Here is a 22,379-nt window from a genome sequence, read left to right as displayed (position 1 = left end):
TTAATTATTAAATTAAATGTGGTACATAAGATAAAATAAATAAAATAACTTTGACTTGATCATTTTGTTCACAACATTAGACGTGTCCTCTAATCTCTGCTAGAATAAGATAAGTGTGCATGTTTGGATGTTTTAACACTTCTGTAATGTACCTCATCTTGATATCCTTTTCATTACAGAGCTGGGAAAATGGTGTATTGATTAGATTCTGATCCGTGCACGTCCAATTTTGACTGATTTTAGTTCTAATGTTAATTTGACTTCAACCCATAAGTAATTATTTAAATTAACTCTAAATGTCACATGATGATGGATTAGTGTTCCACATTTTTTCCACTAATTTGTTTTACAATTAGGCCAAAGGTAAAGAGAGACATTGATGACCTTGTGTCCCTTTTGTTAGTACGTGGTTCCATTTTGTCTATGGCCTTGGACGGCTTCACTAAAAGTCACCCAGTTCTGCCCTGCTGCAGTCCGGCTGAGTGCAGTCACAGAGATGCTATGGCTGCTCTACATGACATTAATGGTCTGGTCTGAATGGACACCATTTCCTGCTCCCAGAGAGAATGACACTCCTCAAACTGAACATTACAGCCGTTGATACTGTCTCACATGGGTCTGCTCCCCCCCACTGCGCCATGAACTGAAAGCATGACATCTGCTATGAACACTTGGAAGCCTCCCTGTCACACCAGCACCAACCCTTGGGTCAGTCAGATGAGACTAACGGCTTCACTTAGGGCATTTGGTTCAGATACATGACTCTCGTTACCGCAGAGTGGGTTGTTTTTAAGGCTATTCATACTGCTATGCAGAGGATGCCTGTAAGTTAGCGAGCTGGTAAAAGCCCCTACTATTGTTTCAAATAGGCCTAATGTCAGGGGCCTCTTAATGTCTAGTTCTACATGTATTCACATTATATAGACAATGTTTCCACCTGGTAAAACTAAAGGCTGCACGAAACTCAGGCTACAATACAACCATTATGTTCTGCTCTAACGATTCAATTTATAGATTCTACATCAAAACAATTAGCTTTTATTGTTTCCAATGATAACGTCACCTTAAGTGGAGGAATGCAAACCTGTTTTCAAATGTAAGGTTTTGATTTTGTTTGACATTTCTCAGTAATGACACCCTCAGACACCCAGTATCATTCCTGCTATGTCTTCAGTAATAACACAGATGTTAAAGGGATGAAACTTTTCCTCCCAAATCAGATATGCTTTGTTTTTCAACAAATGTATCAATTTCCTGCATAATATATGTTTATCACAATGGTTTTTTGTAAGCTGCACACAGGTGATACTGAGTCTTCTCGATTAATAGATTATAAACTATACCATGCTTAAATAGACTCCTAAGTTATTATTTCATATGTACCATATGTAAGAAAAGGGAGGGAAGAGTCAATTATATTGAGTAATTTATTTTATATTGGGTAATTTATTTCTCAACCCTATGTTTTATGGAAGAGACAAAATATTTCTGATAAACTAATATTTTATCAAAAGGTAAATGGTGAATTAATATACATTTAGAATCATTGAGAAGGGGTTATATCCACAGGGACAAGCTCACCTTTAACTTACAATAACATGTCTCTGCTATGGACTGATGAGCATATGATTCTTGCATGTTAAATGACTAACACAAACCTTCAAAATGATAATGTGCATGTGTCAGGAAGGCTCCCAAATAATTCTGAGGGGCCTATTTTTGTAATTAAATGATAATGTGCTAATCCATTACTTTGAGTTGTCTTCACTCAGAAAAACATCCCTATCAAGTGTTAACCCAATAACTAGGACAGCTCTCAAGGCCAAGGGTCAGAGAGAGAGGGTCACACTCTCCGGGTGCAGAGAGCACCCCCAGCCACGTGCAAGGAAGCACGAGGTCGTTCGAGATGGGATGCTTCTCTTCACCTTTCTGATAAGATGGGATGCTTCTCTTCACCTTTCTGCTGAGAGGGGGTTCTTCTCTTCATCTTTCTGCTCGGTGGGCTCTAGCAGACAACCCTGCAGGACGAGCGAGGGTTTCAGAGGCTTCTATAATACAAGGTTCCATGTTTCTTGGAGGAGTTTGATGTCTTCCTAACCTCTCCCATCACGGGGGGGACACCTGGCATCAGGAATATGCAGTTGCTCTCAAGCAGATAGCAGGAGGAATACAGGCAGGTGAGCCTCCGTCTCACTGGGGGGTCAGCTACAGTGCTCACTGAATGAGCCACACAAAAGCAGAGCAATTGGGGGGGGTTGAAATATGGCGCTCTGATGGAGAAGAGTTTGAGCCAATCAGCACCTCAGTGCTAATCTACAGTATCAGGATGCCTTTACACACCAGACACTCTGTGTCATAAAGGGAGGAGGAGAACGAGTCAGGAAGCCTGACGGACATGTTCTTCCAGCTCTTGTACAAAGATGAACTTTGAATTGAATGACCAGATGTTTACAGATGTACAATGAATGATTGTTTTTTATATTTCCAATGACCAGACATGTGTTAAATAGTGGTGATAAATATATTTAGTCAGATCAGATTACATTTTCACACTAAACAAAATTAATAAATAAATATTTTCAGATGATAAGGTATTGAATAATAAGGTATTTCTAATATTATAACAGATAATGTTAATATCCTTAATCATCCAGCAATCAGGCTTAACAACACTACTCTTTAATGTATTGTCCATGCACAGACAGACCTAACATGATGTTTCAAGTATACTGGATTAATTTCAGTTTTGGCAAAAAACAAATATTTATAATAATTAATATAACAATTATGTAGCATATTTGATCCTCAAATTAGAGAAGTATCATTTTAAAGAAATTGATATTCTATATTCAACATTAGATAAACACAGAAGAACCCTTTCCAAGTACCATAAGTAGATGATCAGGTAAGTATGGCTAATAAGAATAATTGATAGACTTAATTTGGTACAGATCAGTTGTAGCATTTACAAATGTATGAATTAAAGTTTTAAGAATGTTTAATCTTTCCTTTCCAGGTTTTTACAAAAGTCTTTGAATATTTGCCTAACTTTTCCTTTTCAGATTTGAACAATGTACTTGACTAAAATGAATGTATTTATTTTACTAAGACTAAGTGCCTTACTCTTGGCTAAAGCGTAATGAAGTAAACGTAAAGTAATCCTAAAATTGAGGACACTACAATTTAGCAGATTACAGATTGATCAAATCACCACTGTGAATTTTATGCCTTAGCTGGATCTCTTATGATCCTAAGTTTGAAATGCTTTTGACTAGTGATCGCCTTAAAGCAAATCTTTAAGCTGCAAGCTGGTTTTGATTTTATAGTTTGATAAATGACATTAACTAATGGTTTAAATGATAAAAGATATTAGTTTAAAACAAATATTTTGCTATTATGTATCTGTGTTTTATGTGTGTTCATTATTGTACTTATTGACAAAAGATGCTCCAAACACTGATGAGAGATAATTGTTCCTATTATGATTGCCTGTATCAATCATTGTGATTGAATGTTTCAATCTTACTCTACTTTGTGATGTAATTGAATGTAAGGTGAGACCACACTCGAATCTGAAGACGCCTATTGATTTAAGTATTGACCAGAATTATTATTAGACTAATGTTTTAAGGTTATCAAAAATGATAAAAAGAGAGGAACTGTTAAGGAATAATTCTTCTAGATATCTAACCTTTTGCTCTGTGACCGGTCAACTTGACTGGCACGAAGGGTAATTGTTGCGGGAACACCGAGGCACTTCTTTATCGGTGTTTGTGGACTCTAGGATGTGAAATCCTTGAGGCCATGAGCGTCGGACGCAGGTGGCTCAGTGTTTAGTCTACTCCTTCAGAGATGTTGATTTCTCTCTGTGAACCAGTTAAAAGGTCTAGCATAGAGAGAGGTTCTTCAGAATTGACGTGGCAACTCTACCGTGTAGTCAGAACCTCTGACTCTTTGATTTGTGATGTGAATCCTCCGGCCGAATACTCTGAATAAACCCATCAGTGTTTGACATCAAAGCTCCAACTCTCACCGTGTCTCCTTCCTGAGTCGGTGACTCCATGCATTACTACACAGAAGTTTCCTCCACATTTGTAGATATCTACTAAACTAAAGCAAATAAAGAGAGTAGGCCTGTTATACGGAGTGATATATATTATACACACTGCTCTGCTTTCTGCACGGACCTCACAGCTGTTCTCACTGTAAACATCACGTCACGATGAAAGCAGTTAATAAAATAATATCCAGGGGATGCATGCAGAGCTGTCATTGGCTGAGATCAGTCCGGCCGTGCGTCACGACTCTTTGAAACATCTCTGTTCCCGGAAATGCATCCACGAAGGAGCCGTGGAGGACCCATCAGTGTATCCTCGGTTAGAGCTCCTCCAGAGAGCCTCCTCGACGCTCGATGCTCGGTCCTCGATGTGCATTTAGAGAAATGAGATGTCCTTCAACATGGCGCGCTAAAATTCATTTCCGGGTCACTACCGGAGGACCGAGGAGTCGAGGAGGGGGATTTGATGAAATGAGAAACCTCTGGTTTACGGTCAGATCTAATCTCCTCAGTGAAGTTCATGACCACAGAAGAAGAAGGTATTGTATATGCGCCGGTGAAAGATGGCCACATTGTCTTTTGGCTCCTCTCCAACTTTGCCCTTTTTCGTATTTTGTTTGTGTTTATTTACTTTTTGCCGTCTGCTTTTAACATGGTTCGCAACATGCAAGCCGACCGCACCTACTCTGCTATACAATATAGCAGAGAGGAACTTCTTCACATCCGAAACTTCGTGGACAATAATAACCCTCCGACAGACAATGGAGATTCGCCATGGCTACTTGTTGCTGTCCTACCTGAGAGACCTGAAAGACCTGAGAGACCTGAGAGACCTGAGAGACCTGAAAGACCTGAGAGACCTGAAAGACTTGAGAGACCTGAGAGACTTGAAAGACTTGAGAGACCTGAGAGACTTGAAAGACCTGAGAGACCTGAGAGACCTGAGAGACTTGAAAGACCTGAGAGACCTGAGAGACCTGAGAGACGCAAGAAGAAGACAAAGCGAGGGTGCCGGGCCGGGCTGCTGGTCAGATTGAGGAAACGAGAGAATCGGCCCCCTCTTCCGAGTATTCTTCTGGCTAATGTTCAATCCATTGAAAATAAGCCAGATGAACTCAGAAGTCGGATTGCTTTTCAACGGGACATTAAGAACTGTAACGTGTTAATTCTCACTGAGACTTGGCTCAACCGCGCTATCCCGGACTCCGCCATTGTTCCTGATGGATTCTCTATTTTTCGTCAGGACCGGACTGCTAACTCGGGGAAAAGTAAGGGAGGCGGTGTGTGTGTAATGACTAATAACAACTGGTGCTCAGATGTGAAGATTATTTCTTCTGACTGTTCCGCTCATCTAGAGCATCTCATGATCACATGCCGGGCTTTTCACCTGCCGAGGGAATTCACATCTGTTGTGATAACAGCAGTGTATATCCCCCCGCAGTCGCTCGCCGACAACAACACGGCACTCGATCAGCTGTTTGGGATTATTGATAAGACCGAGACTTCACGGCCAGATGCGGCGTTCGTTGTGGCCGGAGATTTCAACACCGCCAACATGAAGAAGGTCCTGCCGAAGTACTACCAACACATCAGCTGCCCGACGTGCGGGGGAAATATACTGGACCATGTTTATTCCCCTTTTCGACATGGATACAAGGCTCTCCCTCGCCCTCTCTTCGGCAAATCAGACCACATCTCACTGCTGCTGCTGCCTGCTTACAAGCAGAAACTAAAAAGGGACAGACCGGTAACAAGGACAGTACAGCGATGGAGCGAGGAGTCAGATGCAGGACTGCAGGATTGCTTTGCATCTACGGATTGGAGTGTGTTTGAGGACAACAACATCAACACACACACGGACACTGTCATCTGCTACATTGGGAAATGCATCGATGACGTGGTACCGAAGGTTTCTGTACGGACATTCCCAAATCAAAAGCCCTGGATAAACTGCAAGGTGTGCAGCAAGCTGAAAGCGCGCACTATCGCGCACAGAGCGGGGGATTTGGAGGAGTACAGGAAGTCTAGGTATGATCTCCGGAGAGCAATCAGCAATGCAAAGAGACAGTACAAAGAGAAGGTGGAATCTGACTTCAAAGGCTGTAACACCCGGAACATGTGGGCGGGACTAAGGACAATGACAGACTACAAAGGAGCAGCAGGGGGTGCTGCGGGAGTGTCTGCGTGCGCATCTCTCCCAGATGAGCTGAACAGTTTTTTTGCACGCTTTGAGAGCAGCCAGGCTGTGGAGGTACACAGTGGCGTTTTTATATGTACAAAAGTGGTGGGGCACAAAAAACTTAGATGTCTATATATAAGCTTCTGCAGTGACGTGCAGTGAGGTTCATGGCTGGTGAGGCACTGGCACTGACTCTTCAGGTTTACAAATATTATATTTTGACCTAAACCAAAATATAATATTATTTTCAAAAGCTTTTTTTGTCTGATGCTTCGATTAATTTTAAACAGACAGTTCAACAAAAGGATACCCAAAAAATGTCATTTTATCATTTAAATATTGAATTGTTCTCTCTTAGTAAGATCCCATTTTCAATAAAATGGCGGTCTTACCTTGACTTGAAGATGAAGTCCATTTGCCTATCCTTCTGGACAAACATTTCTATTACTTTTTTGTAAAAGTCCTCCTTATGTTCTTGTAGTTTCAAAAGTCTATCATAAATCTAATCCATAGATTTATGATAAAAAAATTATATAAGTAGGGTAGACATGTGGATGTTATCCGGCTGAACAAAACGTGCATTTATCTAACAGGTACGTTTCCCACAGATCTTATTTCGAGCTATTTTCTAAAATCCTCTGGAGAAATCTCATTGCTTTTTTGTGCTTACTTCCTGGTTTTAGGACGCGTCACTGCAGCTCTCGTCTCCTCTTCACACACCACACTTTTCGCGGCACACGTACTTACAGCCAATCAGCTCTGAATGATTTGAGATGACGTATGGTGGGGATGGTAGCTCCATGCCCCTCTGGTCATTATTTTTTTGCCACACACATTACATTACAAAATACTCTGAGCATGCGCAGTGAAGTTTTTACAGTCACCGTTGACTTCACAGCGAGAGGAAGGGGCATAATCAGGTTTTGTCCCACATGGCTCTAAACAGCTCAATAGGCACACACTGTGACTGTAGACACACTAATTAGAAGAACACAGACTAAAACAGCAATGTACAGACGAATCAGATGATTAAACATGATCTTAAAATATATTTTATATATATTTTTTATTTTATTTTTTGCATTTTTGTAATCATTATTTGTAATACTTTCTGCTGACACTAGGTGGGGCTGTGCCCCACCTGCCCCTAATGACCAGTCGCCACTGGAGGTACAGAGGGACCAGGAGCCAGAGCCCTGCCCTTTTGTTTTAAATAGGGCAGATGTGTGTAAATCCTTTAAAAGGGTTAACCCACACAAGGCTCCTGGACCTGATGGCATCCCTGGCCGTGTTCTCAGGGTGTGTGCAGTTCAGCTGGCAGAGGTGTTCACAGACATCTTCAACAGGTCCCTGCTGCAGTCTGTAGTCCCCACATGCTTCAAACACTCCACTATCGTTCCTGTCCCCAAAAAAACAAAAACCACCAGCCCAGTAGCACTCACCTCCATCATAATGAAGTGCTTTGAGCGGTTAGTCAAAACCTTCATCACCTCCTCCCTCCCTGACTCTCTGGACCCCCTGCAGTTTGCCTACAGAGCAAACAGGTCCTCACCATCCACACTGCCCTCTCACACCTGGACCAGAGGAACACATGTGAGAATGCTGTTCAGTAGAGGAACTAATGTCGCGTTTCCACTACACGGCCTCGCTCGGCCCCGCTCGGTATGGCTGGGCCTCGTTAGGACTGGCTCACTTTATGGCGCATTTCCATTACAGTTTAGGAACTGGGGCAGTATCTATAGTAACGCAGTGTAGGCGGAGCCGTGACGTGATCTTCAGAGGACCCCAGAAAAACAACACAGCCGTTAGCTGTTAGCACTCAGAGCTCACAGCTCCTCATATATGTTCAGAAACTAGACAAAAGTTAAACAAGTACAAACCACAGACTGCCTGTGTCATGGTGAATACAGTCGCTGCTTTATTTATGTCTGTATAGGCCGTTGTTGTGAGTGTGGACGGTCGGGGCATATACTGCGTTAGCTTAGCCAATCTCCATTTAGAAAACACGCATTTTAAAAGGTTTTTCGCCTGCCGTCTGTCTGCAGACTTGACAAAGCATTAATTCATGGTTTTTACTAACCGGTATCAGTATGTTGTTACTTCGGCATCATTTTGAAACGTGTATTACAATTAAATCACGGTCAAATATGTCCATCTTGTTGTAGTTGTTGCCCCCTTGCCAGCGACGCTCTCTCTAGTTTAGCATACTCAGCCCGACTCAGCCTCGTTGCCTCTGGCCCTGGCCCCACGATTTTATGAGGCCAGAAAAACTGTGAATTAGGACCCGCCGGCCGGTACTAGGCCAAGTGGAAACGCAACCAAAGACGGGCCGCTGACGTCACAGCCCTCTTAAACCGTACTCCGCGCTGTATTGGAAACGCGCCATAAGGCCCCTAAAAGTTGAGGTACCCCCTACCCGAGGTAGAACAAAGCACAACCATGTTTTTTCATTACTTTAACATGTCTAGTTTATGAAACGGATTGTTGTATACAAATATTTTACTGCAAAATTATTATTTTTGGTTAATGTTTGGAACTTTCCCATAACCGAAAATAGTGAAAATGTGGGCTCATCTGAAGGGGCCCGTGTTGGCCTTATCCCATGTATCTCTGGAAATAATTATCAGAATGTCACCAAATTTGGCCTAAATGTTCACAGATCATACAATAATTCAGTCATTTTTAAACTGAAGAATCCAATCACCCAAAAATGTAATTTATATGTACCAGAGACTCTTATCTTTTCATACAAATAGTTTTTTTTACTATTCACTTCAGCCTCTGCTGTCACCAGCCTCTAACGGCTAACCAGTGCAGCCAAAATGGCCGTCAGAATGGGGCCCTGTGGGTGCGCCTGTGTGAATGGAAGGACACAAAGCATAGATTAAGAGATCAACACATATTATATATAATGTTTTTTTATTATAATCATTATTATACGAGAGGGAGTTACAGTCACAAGCTGGAGGAATACCAGTTCTTCTAGGTAATCATACATCCTGTCATGTTTAAAATTCTGACTTTTTCTCAAAAATCTGACTGTTTTCCCAATTTTTTGGACTTTTTCTCAAAAATCTCAAAATTCTTATTTTTTCTCAAAATTCTTATTTTTTCTCAAAATTCTTATTTTTTCTCAAAATTCTTATTTTTTCTCAAAATTCTTATTTTTTCTCAAAATTCGGACTTTTCTCAAAAATTGTACTTTTTCTCAAAAATTGTACTTTTTCTCAAAAATTGTACTTTCTCAAAAATCTAAAAAATTCGACGTGTTCTCAAAAACCTGAAAAACTCTCTCTATTTGGCTTTATGCATTCATGTTGAGAATGTTCCATTCAAAAACGTTATTATTAAAAAGGAATTTCCACCATAAAAGATGGCTATTGAGATCTATTGTCAGGAATGTTAGTCTTATATCAAATAGTGAATTCTATTGCAGCAGAATGTTGCACGTCTGCACAGTGTTATATTTTCACAGCTCAGTGTCAGGTAAATATTGTGCAGATAGTATTGGACTACAAGATAGATGCAAGCCTGTACAGGTAGTTATTTAAAGCATAAATAAGTGGGTTGGGTTCTGGAGGTGTGGTTACAGCAAGTGTGCTTGGTTGGCGTGGCCTGGGCCTGGTGGTGGGGCCCAATTGTGAGACTGAACAAAAGGACCTTTTGACTATGTAAATGTAGTCTTTTAAAAAAACAAAAAAAACTTTTTACAGGGTTAAGGGCTATTGTTTATTGTTATTTACTTTGTTTATTCTTAACCAATCATTTAATTAAAAAACTCTTATTTAAATGATGTGTGTGTGTCTCTGTATTCCTGGTGATACACTGAGAGAATGAGCTCATAGTGCTGCTGATCACCATAAGCTAAACAGTCTGTATATTGCATTACATTTGTATAATGTAAGCTTTGTTGATACTTTGCCTGCGGGAATACGAAAAAAATAGTTAGATATACTGAATATTATTTGATCTGTTCCACCACTTAATCCCAATAATGTAGAGGTGTGTTGTAGGTGCCTTAAATAACCCCTTGTTTTCTAGTGAGATGTATTTTTATGTTCATATAGTGATTTCAATGCCACCCCAAAATGAGTACTGGTTCCATCCTGGCCACCCCACTGAAAATGTCCTGGCTCCGCCACTGCTCTGCTTCTGAGGCAGGCTTTAGACTCGACTCCTCCTTACAGACCGAACCCAGGGCGGGAACAACATTATAATAATAAAGACAATAATAAATCATAATTAAATCATATTTAGATAAAATTATCTTATATATTTAAAACCCGTTTCACTTCTTTCGGGTCGTAAACACAGAACAGGAAATGCTTCAGAGGCGACTGCACTTCCTGTTTACTGAAACTCACACACACAACATATTAATACACTTTAGATATCATTAGATTTAACTGTTTGTTTTATTGGTTACAGACGTGAAAAAAGAAACACCAAATTCGGACAAGTTTTATTTGATTGAAGAACACACAGATTAGACAATTAATGACAAATCAGAACACTTCTCAAAAAGTAAATATATTATTGTGTGTGTGTGTGTGTGTGTGTTTATCTGCAGTATTTGGACTTGAAGGCGCTCAGCAGGTCTCTGTACGGAGTCTCAGACTGATGGACAGTCTTCAGTCGGAGGAGTCTGTGGAGGAGGCGGGACCTGAGGAGCAGGTTGTGGGACAGACCAATCAGAGAGGAGGAAAGCCAGTACAGAGCCAGACCCTGAAGGGGGACATGAACACATGGAGCACTCAATACTTGAACAAGTGATCCCATGAACACCTTAACACATGAAACAGTGAACACTTGAAACAGTGAACACATGAAACAGTGAACACATGAACACTTGAAACAGTGAACACATGAACACTTGAAACAGTGAACACATGAAACAGTGAACACTTGAACACTTGAAACAGTGAACACATGAAACAGTGAACACTTGAAACAGTGAACACATGAAACAGTGAACACATGAAACAGTGAACACTTGAAACAGTGAACACATGAAACAGTGAACACTTGAAACAGTGAACACATGAAACAGTGAACACATGAAACAGTGAACACTTGAAACAGTGAACACATGAAACAGTGAACACTTGAAACAGTGAACACATGAAACAGTGAACACATGAAACAGTGAAACACATGAAACAGTGAACACATGAAACAGTGAACACTTGAAACAGTGAACACATGAAACAGTGAACACATGAAACAGTGAAACACTTGAAAACAGTGAACACATGAACAGTGAAAACAATGAAAACAGTGAACACTTGAAAACAGTGAACACATGAAAACAGTGAACACTTGAAACAGTGAACACATGAACAGTGAACACATGAAACAGTGAACACTGAAACAGTGAACACATGAAACAGTGAACACTTGAAACAGTGAACACAAAGTGAAACAGTGAACACTGAAAACAGTGAACACATGAAACAGTGAACACATGAAACAGTGAACACTGAAACAGTGAACACAATGAAACAGTGAACACATGAAACAGTGAACACATGAAACAGTGAACACATGAAACAGTGAACACTTGAAACAGTGAACACATGAAACAGTGAACACATGAAACAGTGAACACATGAAACAGTGAACACATGAAACAGTGAACACATGAAACAGTGAACACATGAAACAGTGAACACATGAAACAGTGAACACATGAAACAGTGAACACATGAAACAGTGAACACTTGAAACAGTGAACACATGAAACAGTGAACACTTGAAACAGTGAACACATGAAACAGTGAACACATGAAACAGTGAACACATGAACACATGAAACAGTGAACACATGAAACAGTGAATACATGAATGAATGAGCATGTGAACATGTCAGCGAGTGAGAAGAGCTCAGACACACATTAATCACTCACAGAGGGAACTGTCACTCAGAGGGAACTGTCACTCAGAGGGAACTGTCACTCACAGAGGGAACTGTCACTCACAGAGGGAACTGTCACTCAGAGGGAACTGTCACTCACAGAGGGAACTGTCACTCAGAGGGAACTGTCACTCACAGAGGGAACTGTCACTCAGAGGGAACTGTCACTCAGAGGGAACTGTCACTCACAGAGGGAACTGTCACTCACAGAGGGAACTGTCACTCACAGAGGGAACTGTCACTCAGAGGGAACTGTCACTCAGAGGGAACTGTCACTCACAGAGGGAACTGTCACTCAGAGGGAACTGTCACTCACAGAGGGAACTGTCACTCAGAGGGAACTGTCACTCACAGAGGGAACTGTAGCGGCGATGGGAACCATCAACACGGAGAACCCTCGGATACTGTTCGTTACAATCCTCTGAAGACGAGAGGGGTTCACCCTCTGCAGAGAAAACACCTGAAGAAGAGAGGAGGCTCAGGTTAGAAACACCTGGAGAAGAGAGGAGGGCCAGGTTAGAAACACCTGAAGAAGAGAGGAGGGCCAGGTTAGAAACACCTGAAGAAGAAGTTACCTCTACGATGATCAGGTTGGTGAGTCCGAGGGCGAGCGGCAGGATCCAGGTAGAGTCCGGTACGGTGAGATCAGGAAACCAGAGAGCGCCCCCTGCTGCCAGGTCAGCATGCAGAGCTGCAGAGACACAACTACTGTCACAGGAAGAAAGGCTCAGGGTGTAGAAGTCTGAGAACATGTTCTGGATCTGGTTTACCTGGCTGATCAGGATCTGGTTTACCTGGCTGATCAGGATCTGGTTTACCTGACTGATCAGGATCTGGTTTACCTGACTGATCAGGATCTGGTTTACCTGGCTGATCAGGATCTGGTTTACCTGACTGATCAGGATCTGGTTTACCTGACTGATCAGGATCTGGTTTAACTGACTGATCAGGATCTGGTTTACCTGACTGATCAGGATCTGGTTTACCTGACTGATCAGGATCTGGTTTAACTGACTGATCAGGACTCTGGTTTACCTGACTGATCCAGGGTGAGGTTCCGGAGGGCCAGAGAGAGGCTGATCCACAGGGGCAGCTGAACCCAGATCAGCAGGCTGGCTTTGAAGGGGTGACAGTTCTCTCTGACATAAAGCTGAGAAACGATCCTCCGCAGGTTCTTCTTGAACTGGAATCTGAAACAGAACCGGCTCAGTTTATCTGTTTGATTGTGTGTGATCAAGTCTCTGCTCCCGAGTCTTTGAACCAGAACTTTGTTGCTTTGACTCACGACGAGATAAATAAATCTGAAGGTTGATTAAGTTATTTACCTGCTCTGTTTCTCAGTCCAGCTCCTCTCTCTCGCTCGGACCGACACTTCGTATCGAAGCCTCTTAGCCAGCTCAGAGATCTCCACCTGCAGCGCCTCCACCTGCAGAGTTACCACAGTTACCATGATACACCACCCAGAGTTACCACGATACACCACCCAGAGTTACCATAATACACCACCCAGAGTTACCACGACACACCACCCAGAGTTGCCACGGTTACCACGATACACCACCCAGAGTTACCACGGTTACCACTATAAACCACGGTTACCACGACACACGACACACCACCCAGAGTTACCACGGCTACCACGACACACCACCCAGAGTTACCACGGCTACCACGACACACCACCCAGAGTTACCACGACACACCACCCAGAGTTACCACGACACACCACCCAGAGTTACCACGGTTACCACGATACACAACCCAGAGTTACCACAGTTACCACGACACACCACCCAGAGTTACCACGGTTACCACTATAAACCACCCAGAGTTACCACGGTTACCACGACACACAACCCAGAGTTACCACGGTTACCACGATACACAACCCAGAGTTACCACAGTTACCACGATACACCACCCAGAGTTACCACAGTTACCACGATACACCACCCAGAGTTACCACGGTTACCACTATAAACCACCCAGAGTTACCACGGTTACCACGACACACCACCCAGAGTTACCACGATACACCACCCAGAGTTACCACGGTTACCACGATACACCACCCAGAGTTACCACGATACACCACCCAGAGTTACCACGGTTACCACGATACACCACCCAGTTACCACGGTTACCACGACACACCACCCAGAGTTACCACTACTAACTATATTGACTAACTATATTGACTAACTATATTCACTAACTCTATTCACTAACTCTATTGACTAACTATATTCACTAACTATATTCACTAACTCTATTCACTAACTCTATTGACTAACTATATTCACTAACTCTATTCACTAACTCTATTGACTAACTCTATTCACTAACTATATTCACTAACTATATTCACTAACTCTATTGACTAACTCTATTCACTAACTCTATTGACTAACTATATTCACTAACTATATTCACTAACTCTATTCACTAACTCTATTCACTAACTATGTACTAAATCTATTCACTAACTCTATGTACTAACCGCTAACAGAACCCCCCCTGTAGTCCCGCCCCCCTGTCACTCACCCGGGCCAGCACCACCGTCTGATAGGCTGCGAGCGGCAGAGTGACGGCGGTCCGGACCGACAGCGTTGCCACGACGATGCTCAGCCACCAGGGCAGCCCCCCCACCTGCTGGACCGTCAGCAGGAAGTGTTCCACCAGGTGGACCAGAGCCGAGTCCGAGAGGGAGCTGTACCACCCGGGAGGGACCCCCCCAGAGACCCCCACAGCATCAGGGACCCCCTCAGAGACCCCTACACCGCCAGGGACACCATCAGGGCCACCAGAGAGCCTCCGGACCCCTGACAGAGTCCCGAGTCCTGACAGAGTCCTCATTCCTGACAGAGTCCTCATTCCTGACAGAGTCCCGAGTCCTGACAGAGTCCCGGGTCCTGACAGAGTCCTCATTCCTGACAGAGTCCTCATTCCTGACAGAGTCCTCATTCCTGACAGAGTCCTCATTCCTGACAGAGTCCCGGGTCCTGACAGAGTCCCGGGTCCTGACAGAGACCTCAGTCCTGACAGAGTCCTCATTCCTGACAGAGTCCCGGGTCCTGACAGAGTCCCGAGTCCTGACAGAGACCTCAGTCCTGACAGAGTCCTCATTCCTGACAGAGTCCTCATTCCTGACAGAGTCCTCATTCCTGACAGAGTCCCGAGTCCTGACAGAGTCCCGGGTCCTGACAGAGTCCTCATTCCTGACAGAGTCCTCATTCCTGACAGAGTCCTGATGGTTGACATCAAACAGCAGACAGCAGGGGGTCCGGCTGCCGGAGGTTCAGGACCCGGTGGAGGTTCAGGTCTGAGACCCAGTGGAGTTTCAGGTCTGGGAGCAGCAGAACCGACCCGCCTCAGGATGCTGGACCTCAGCGCCCCCCCTACAGTCCGCATGCTGACCTCCTAAAGCAGACAGGAGGGATCAGTTATTTTTATTAAAGGCAACACAATTCCTGCATTTGAACACAGCATTAATAATATGATCATTATTATACACTTTTATTTACTCTTATATTTTATCCTTCGTATATTTGCACAAACTTCCTATTTCTATTGTAGTTTTCTGATATTGATGCTGCTATGATAGAAAATAAATTAACTTAAACTAATGTCCAATGGGATCAAGTCTGTCTGCTGTGTGTGTGTCTGCTGTGTGTGTGTCTGCTGTGTGTGTGTCTGCTGTGTGTGTCTGCTGTGTGTGTCTGCTGTGTGTGTCTGCTGTGTGTGTCTGCTGTGTGTGTCTGCTGTGTGTGTCTGCTGTGTGTGTGTCTGCTGTGTGTGTGTCTGCTGTGTGTGTCTGCTGTGTGTGTCTGCTGTGTGTGTCTGCTGTGTGTGTCTGCTGTGTGTGTCTGCTGTGTGTCTGCTGTGTGTGTGTCTGCTGTGTGTGTGTCTGCTGTGTGTGTGTCTGCTGTCTGCTTGTGTGTGTGTCTGCTGTGTGTGTCTGCTGTGTGTGTGTCTGCTGTGTGTGTGTCTGCTGTGTGTGTGTCTGCTGTGTGTGTGTCTGCTGTGTGTGTGTCTGCTGTGTGTCTGCTGTGTGTGTGTCTGCTGTGTGTGTCTGCTGTGTGTCTGCCTACTGTGTGTGTCTGCTGTAGGGGTTGGGAACCGAAACTCGGTTCCAGGTGAGAACCGATAAGAAAATGCCGGGTACCCATACAAAATACACAATTTCGGTTCTGCTTAACGGTTCCTAAACGCGGTAGACCCTGTATTCCACCGGGTCCGTCTGCGCCGCGGCGACCCGGTGGAATACAGGGTAAGGGTGGACTGGCCATCTGTGTGTTCTGGAGAATCACAGAACGGCCGGTCGTCAGCGGGCCGTTGAAGGCCGGCTCGGTACGCTGGCGACCGGCACCGCCCTTTTTTTTTTTTTTTTAAATGACATCATCTAAGTTGCGCTGACATGCGACAGAGGTCCACAGTTTCCCCGCAGCGAGGCTCCCCCCGCCCTCCCGTAGACAGTTCACGAGCTCAGTCACTTCATACTGTAACACCAAAGATGGGTCGCGGTAAACGCTCTAAAGTGAGGCTCCACTACACTAAAACAGAAAAAGACTAGGCACAGTGTAATGCCTGTTAATAGCTTGCCACAGGCATAGCTCAGTTCAAATAAAGCACAGCTATTGTGCAATACATTTGTATTGCATGTATATTTTTTATTTGTAAAAATGTCAGTTAAAGCTTAAAAGAATAAAGATATTTTTGTTATCTAAACGTTTGACCTCTTTCTTTTACAATTTTGGAATCGAAACGGGGAATCGATCAGAACCGGAATCGATAAGCAGAACTGGAATCGGAATCAATACATTTCAAACGATACCCATCCCTAGTCTGCTGTGTGTCTGTCTGCTGTGTGTGTCTGCTGTGTGTGTCTGCTGTGTGTGTCTGCTGTGTGTGTCTGCATGTGTGTGTCTGCTGTGTGTGTCTGCATGTGTGTGTCTGCTGTGTGTGTCTGCTGTGTGTGTGTCTGCTGTGTGTGTGTGTCTGCTGTGTATGTGTCTGCAGTGTGTGTCTGCATGTGTGTGTCTGCTGTGTGTGTCTGCATGTGTGTGTCTGCTGTGTGTGTCTGCATGTGTGTGTCTGCTGTGTGTGTCTGCTGTGTGTGTCTGCATGTGTGTCTGCTGTGTGTGTGTCTGCATGTGTGTGTCTGCTGTGTGTGTCTGCTGTGTGTCTGCATGTGTGTGTCTGCTGTGTGTGTGTGTGTGTGTGTGTGTGACTGAGTGTGACTGAGTGTGTGTGTGTCTGCTTTGAGTTTCTGAGCAGTTTGTTATGTTAGCATGTTAGCTTGTTAGCATGTATTCTCCACAGTAAATAACCCATACCTTCCTCCAGCCCTCCCGGATATCCGGTCCCCGATGAGCTCCTGTTATCAAATAGATGTATCTTTATATATTTCATTTCATTTCATTCATTTATTTCACCTTCGAGTCTCTAACCTGCGCAGCACGGCGTCCCGCAGTGATGACGTCACGCTATTTCCCACCGCCTGTCGGGTCACTCTGACGTCTCAGGAGTGAAAGTTGGCTTGTTTGAGATGAGCTGCGGCTCGGAGGAGGTCTCAAAAAGCTCGTCTGAAGTCGGACAGCTCGGAGTCGGACAGCTCGAAGTACCCCTCAATCCATGTTAAATCTTTCCGGAACTTTCTTCAGAGCAGAGAGAAGTACACTTTAGACAAACTGCTCCCATCTCCACATTTTACACACAAAACCAAAAAACAAACATATATCAGTTCATTGGGGTTCCCTGATGCTCACGGTCTTGTCATTTTTTGATAGGAGCCATAGATAATCTTTCTCTTCCCATTGACTTCAATGCATAATATTTCCGAAATAAGGTCCCATGGGGCGGAAGTAGAAGTGCGGGACTTCGCCTCTCGCAGCTGGACCACGACACGCCCCCTACACGACACTACGGTGGCTGAGAGACATTGATACCGTACATGGCAGATTAAAAACGAATTGTGACGGCGCCAGAGGTTTCATAGAGGGTGCTCAAACATTTAGGGTTTCCCATTAATGTACCGGGCGCTACAGTGGAATTTTCTAATGCAACACTCCCCACACGCACGCACAGTGTACCCGCGACTGTTACAATGAAGGCTCGATAATCAGCTCACAGCATATAGGTGTAAGCAGGGGTAAAGTGCTATTTTTATAAGTGGGGGGTGGACCTCACCTCCTCTAGGGGGGTCCTCACCTCCTCTAGGGGGGTTCGGGGGCATGCTCCCCCGGGATATATTTTTTTTAAATATTAAAGTTCAAAGCATCAATCTGGTGCACTTTGAGAGCAACATGAGAGATCTATGGATCCATCTCTCAACATATGAAACACAACTGGAAACAGATTTACTTTTTCTTTATGGATATTTTACAAATCACTCCCCTTTCAAACTGTATTCTTGTTTTACTGCCATATAGTATTTCATACCTGTTTTTCATTTATTCTCTTATTTTTTTATATCTATAATGATCATATGAACGTGTGCCTCGGAAATAAGTGTTTAGATCAGGGGTCTCCAACCTTTCTTCATCTGAGAGCTACTTTCAAAAAATGAAAGTGGCCAAGAGCTACTTGCATCACATCGCTTACATTTATTCACATAGCCCTCATCAGTTGAATTAAGCTATACTTTTGTACACGTGTGAAATTGCAATACCTAAAGCTTATCAAAAATAAGGTCCAAGAAAACGAAGATTTCTCATATTATTATGGCCCACATAATAAGTACATCACTGAACATTCACATAAGTGTCCTTAATCACCACCTTACAAGCATTTCACTCTTTTGTTAGTGAGATGAATGGCACTGCATGCAGTCCACCATAGAGGTGTATGCTGGACCCACTTAAGGTTGACTTAATAGAGTCATTTAAATGTTCATCAGTCGGTCTTGTTCTGTATTTAGATTTCATTCATGTCAGAAAAAGCTGCTTCACAAAGGTATGTAGAACAGAACCAAATAAAGCAGACATTTTCAGTGCTGCTTGGTGAATGTTCTTATAGTTTTCTGGGTCTACAAGGCTCCAGAAATGTTGTGAGTTTTGCTGAGACTTAAGCTGAACATTATTTTGGAGATCTCCACAGGATTGACACTGAACAGTTGTTCAGCCATCTTTTTCTTCTTCTTCTTCGTCTTGACATTAAATTATAAACCATAATAAATCAATTGTATAGGTCTAGCCTCCCTATATCTGTGTGTGAAAATGGTTCCATTCTCAAAAACAAAAAACTAATACTTCTGCAGTCTAGCTGCAGCTTCTAGCTACGGTCTTCTGTTAAAAAAAAGACACTGAATGTCTTGAATGTGGCATCACACACATGACTTGAGTCTGAAAACAGCAGGAGTATTTACAATAGCATTATAAAAACAAAAATAGTGCATGTGGGTGCACACTTACATTATCTGTCTTACTGTTACATAAATCCCATGAATGTATGAGATTAAGTTAGCTTCATCATATCTCAATCAGTGATTAAGTGAATAATAAAGTTTCTATCGGGTCACTATCAGCCTGTCACTCATTATTTTCAGGGAGGGGGCGGGGTTTGGAGGAACGGAGAGGAGACGGTGATCGCGGAAGCTTTCCTCCTGCCTTCACAAACTTTACACAAGTATTTATCAACTGAAAATAGCAAGAGGACATTCATACTCTGCAATCCAAGACTTGATTAAATCCACCAAAAACCTGACATGACGATAACGACTGTTTTTCAAAAAACACAAATCCCTCCCTGTGTGTCTCTGAGGCGCAGCGACAGGGCCTGATTCAGAGCGGGTCATTCTGCTGTTGGTTCTGGACTGGTGTTGGTGGAGAAAGCAGACTGCTCCGTGTGTGATGTCGCTGTGCTGCTGTCACGTCTGTTCCTTGATCTCTGCGTCACCGACCATTTGATATTCATGTGACAGAAAAAATTCTAAAATAAAAAAACGTTATGGTCCAGCCGCGGCCGAAAAATCAATAAGCAACCTTACTACGCTATAATCGATAATCGAGCGGCGAGCTACTGAAAAGCTGCCCGCGAGCTACCGGTAGCTCGCGATCGACGTGTTGGAGAGCCCTGGTTTAGATTAATTGTGACCAAACCGTTTGAGCAGTGGCGACTGGTCATTAGGGGCAGGTGGGGCACAGCCCCACCTAGTGTCAGCAGAAAGTATTACAAATAATGATTACAAAAATGCAAAAAAATAAATAAAAAAAATATATAAAATATATTTTAAGATCATGTTTAATCATCTGATTCGTCTGTACATTGCTGTTTTAGTCTGTGTTCTTCTAATTAGTGTGTCTACAGTCACAGTGTGTGCCTATTGAGCTGTTTAGAGCCATGTGGGACAAAACCTGATTATGCCCCTCCCTCTCGCTGTGAAGTCAACGGTGACTGTAAAAACTACACTGCGCATGCTCAGAGTATTTTGTAATGAAATGTGTGTGGCAAAAAAATAATGACCATAGGGGCACAGAGCTGCCATCCCCACCATACGTCATCTCAAATCATTCAGAGCTGATTGGCTGTAAGTACGTGTGCCGCGAAAAGTGTGGTGTGTGAAGAGGAGACGAGAGAGCTGCAGTGACGCGTCCTAAAACCAGGAAGTAAGCTGCGCATGGCTTCCCTCGACAAAAAAGCAATGAGATTTCTCCAGAGGATTTTAGAAAATAGCTGGAAATAAGATCTGTGGGAACGTACCTGTTAGATAAATGCACGTTTTGATCAGCCGGATAACATCCACATGTCTACCCTACTTTTATAATTTTTTATCATAAATCTATGGATTAGATTTATGATAGACTTTTGAAACTACAAGAACATAAGGAGGACTTTTACAAAAAAGTTATAGACATTTTTGTCCAGAAGGATAGGCAAATGGACTTCATCTTCAAGTCAAGGTAAGACCGCAATTTGATTGAAAATGGGATCTTACTAAGAGAGAACAATTCAATATTTAAATGATAAAATTACATTTTTTGGGTATCCTTTTGTTGAACTGTCTGTTTAAAATTAATCGAAGCATCAGACAAAAAAAGCTTTTGAAAATAATATTATATTTTGGTTTAGGTCAAAATATAATATTTGTAAACCTGAAGAGTCAGTGCCAGTGCCTCACCAGCCATGAACCTCACTGCACGTCACTGCAGAAGCTTATATATAGACATCTACGTTTTTTGTGCCCCACCACTTTTGTACATATAAAAACGCCACTGCGTTTGAGCCCCACTGAGATAACTTAATTAAAGTGAACTATCTATCACTGAGCTGACGTTATCTCAGCCTCTCAGTCTGACAGGAGAGAGCTCTCCCTCCACCTTGTTGTTGAAAAATATCCTTATATCTGTTAGCGTAGCTAGAGACCCAGAAGTAGCCTACGTGTAGGCCTACTGTAGCATTTTATTTTCGAATCAATCATTTTTCAAATTATTAATTTAACACATAAAAATGTAAAAAGACACATACATTTATTTGGGGTGCTTAGGGGGTGCTATGGCTATCCTAGGGGGAGCTTCAGCACTATGGGGGGGGGGGTGCTAGTGACTTATCCGACCGGCCCACCTCGGTACCGCAAGTAAATACCGCTAGTAAATTCTCAACGGGGGTGGGGGTGCTAGTGACTTGTCCGACTGGCCCACTTCAGTACCGGCCCATCGGGATTCGTCCCGAACTTCCTGATGGCCAGTCCGCTACTGTCGCTGAACCTGTAATAAGTGACCCGATAGTAAATAATACATATATGTATAACTAGTTTAGCTAGTTCCAGAGTAGATAAACTAGCTAAGTGTGTAATAAAAGCATGAAACACCGACAACCCTTCACAATAAAAGCATGAAACACCGACAACCCTTCACAATAAAGCATGAAACACCGACAACCCTTCACAATAAAAGCATGAAACACCGACAACCCTTCACAATAAAAGCATGAAACACCGGCAACCCTTCACAATAAAAGCATGAAACACCGACAACCCTTCACAATAAAAGCATGAAACACCGACAACCCTTCACAATAAAAGCATGAAACACGTCCAAACCTTCACAATAAAAGCATGAAACACCGACAACCCTTCACAATAACAGCATGAAACACCGACAACCCTTCACAATAACAGCATGAAACACCGACAACCCTTCACAATAAAAGCATGAAACACCGACAACCCTTCACAATAAAAGCATGAAACACCGACAACCCTTCACAATAAAAGCATGAAACACCGGCAA

At 43.1% G+C, this 22,379-nt stretch overlaps 1 protein-coding gene across 10 annotated transcripts in view; it reads right to left on the bottom strand.

Moving 5' to 3' along the window:
- Nucleotides 1–10,686: 10,686 nt before the first annotated feature.
- LOC117482551 (cytochrome c oxidase assembly protein COX18, mitochondrial) overlaps nucleotides 10,687–22,379 on the bottom strand; it is a 13,192-nt gene continuing 1,499 nt past the window's right edge. The window contains exons 1-9 of one of the 10 annotated variants that reach the window (XM_034130680.1): nucleotides 17,919–17,958; nucleotides 17,586–17,807; nucleotides 15,254–15,570; nucleotides 14,695–15,199; nucleotides 13,476–13,576; nucleotides 13,186–13,340; nucleotides 12,726–12,841; nucleotides 12,503–12,610; nucleotides 10,687–10,961 (exon numbers count right to left, since the gene is read on the bottom strand). In XM_034130680.1, coding sequence (XP_033986571.1) covers nucleotides 10,797–10,961; nucleotides 12,503–12,610; nucleotides 12,726–12,841; nucleotides 13,186–13,340; nucleotides 13,476–13,576; nucleotides 14,695–15,199; nucleotides 15,254–15,561 — 1,458 coding nt within the window. In that variant the 5' untranslated portion in view covers nucleotides 15,562–15,570; nucleotides 17,586–17,807; nucleotides 17,919–17,958 and the 3' untranslated portion in view covers nucleotides 10,687–10,796. The other 9 variants (XM_034130681.1, XM_034130676.1, XM_034130679.1 and 6 more) reach the window with 9 other exon arrangements.

The sequence above is a fragment of the Trematomus bernacchii genome, unplaced genomic scaffold, assembly GCF_902827165.1.
Source record: "Trematomus bernacchii unplaced genomic scaffold, fTreBer1.1, whole genome shotgun sequence".
NCBI lineage: Eukaryota > Metazoa > Chordata > Actinopteri > Perciformes > Nototheniidae > Trematomus > Trematomus bernacchii.
The sequence above is the reverse complement of the archived record's forward strand: the minus strand, read 5'-3'. Positions and strand labels throughout refer to the sequence as shown.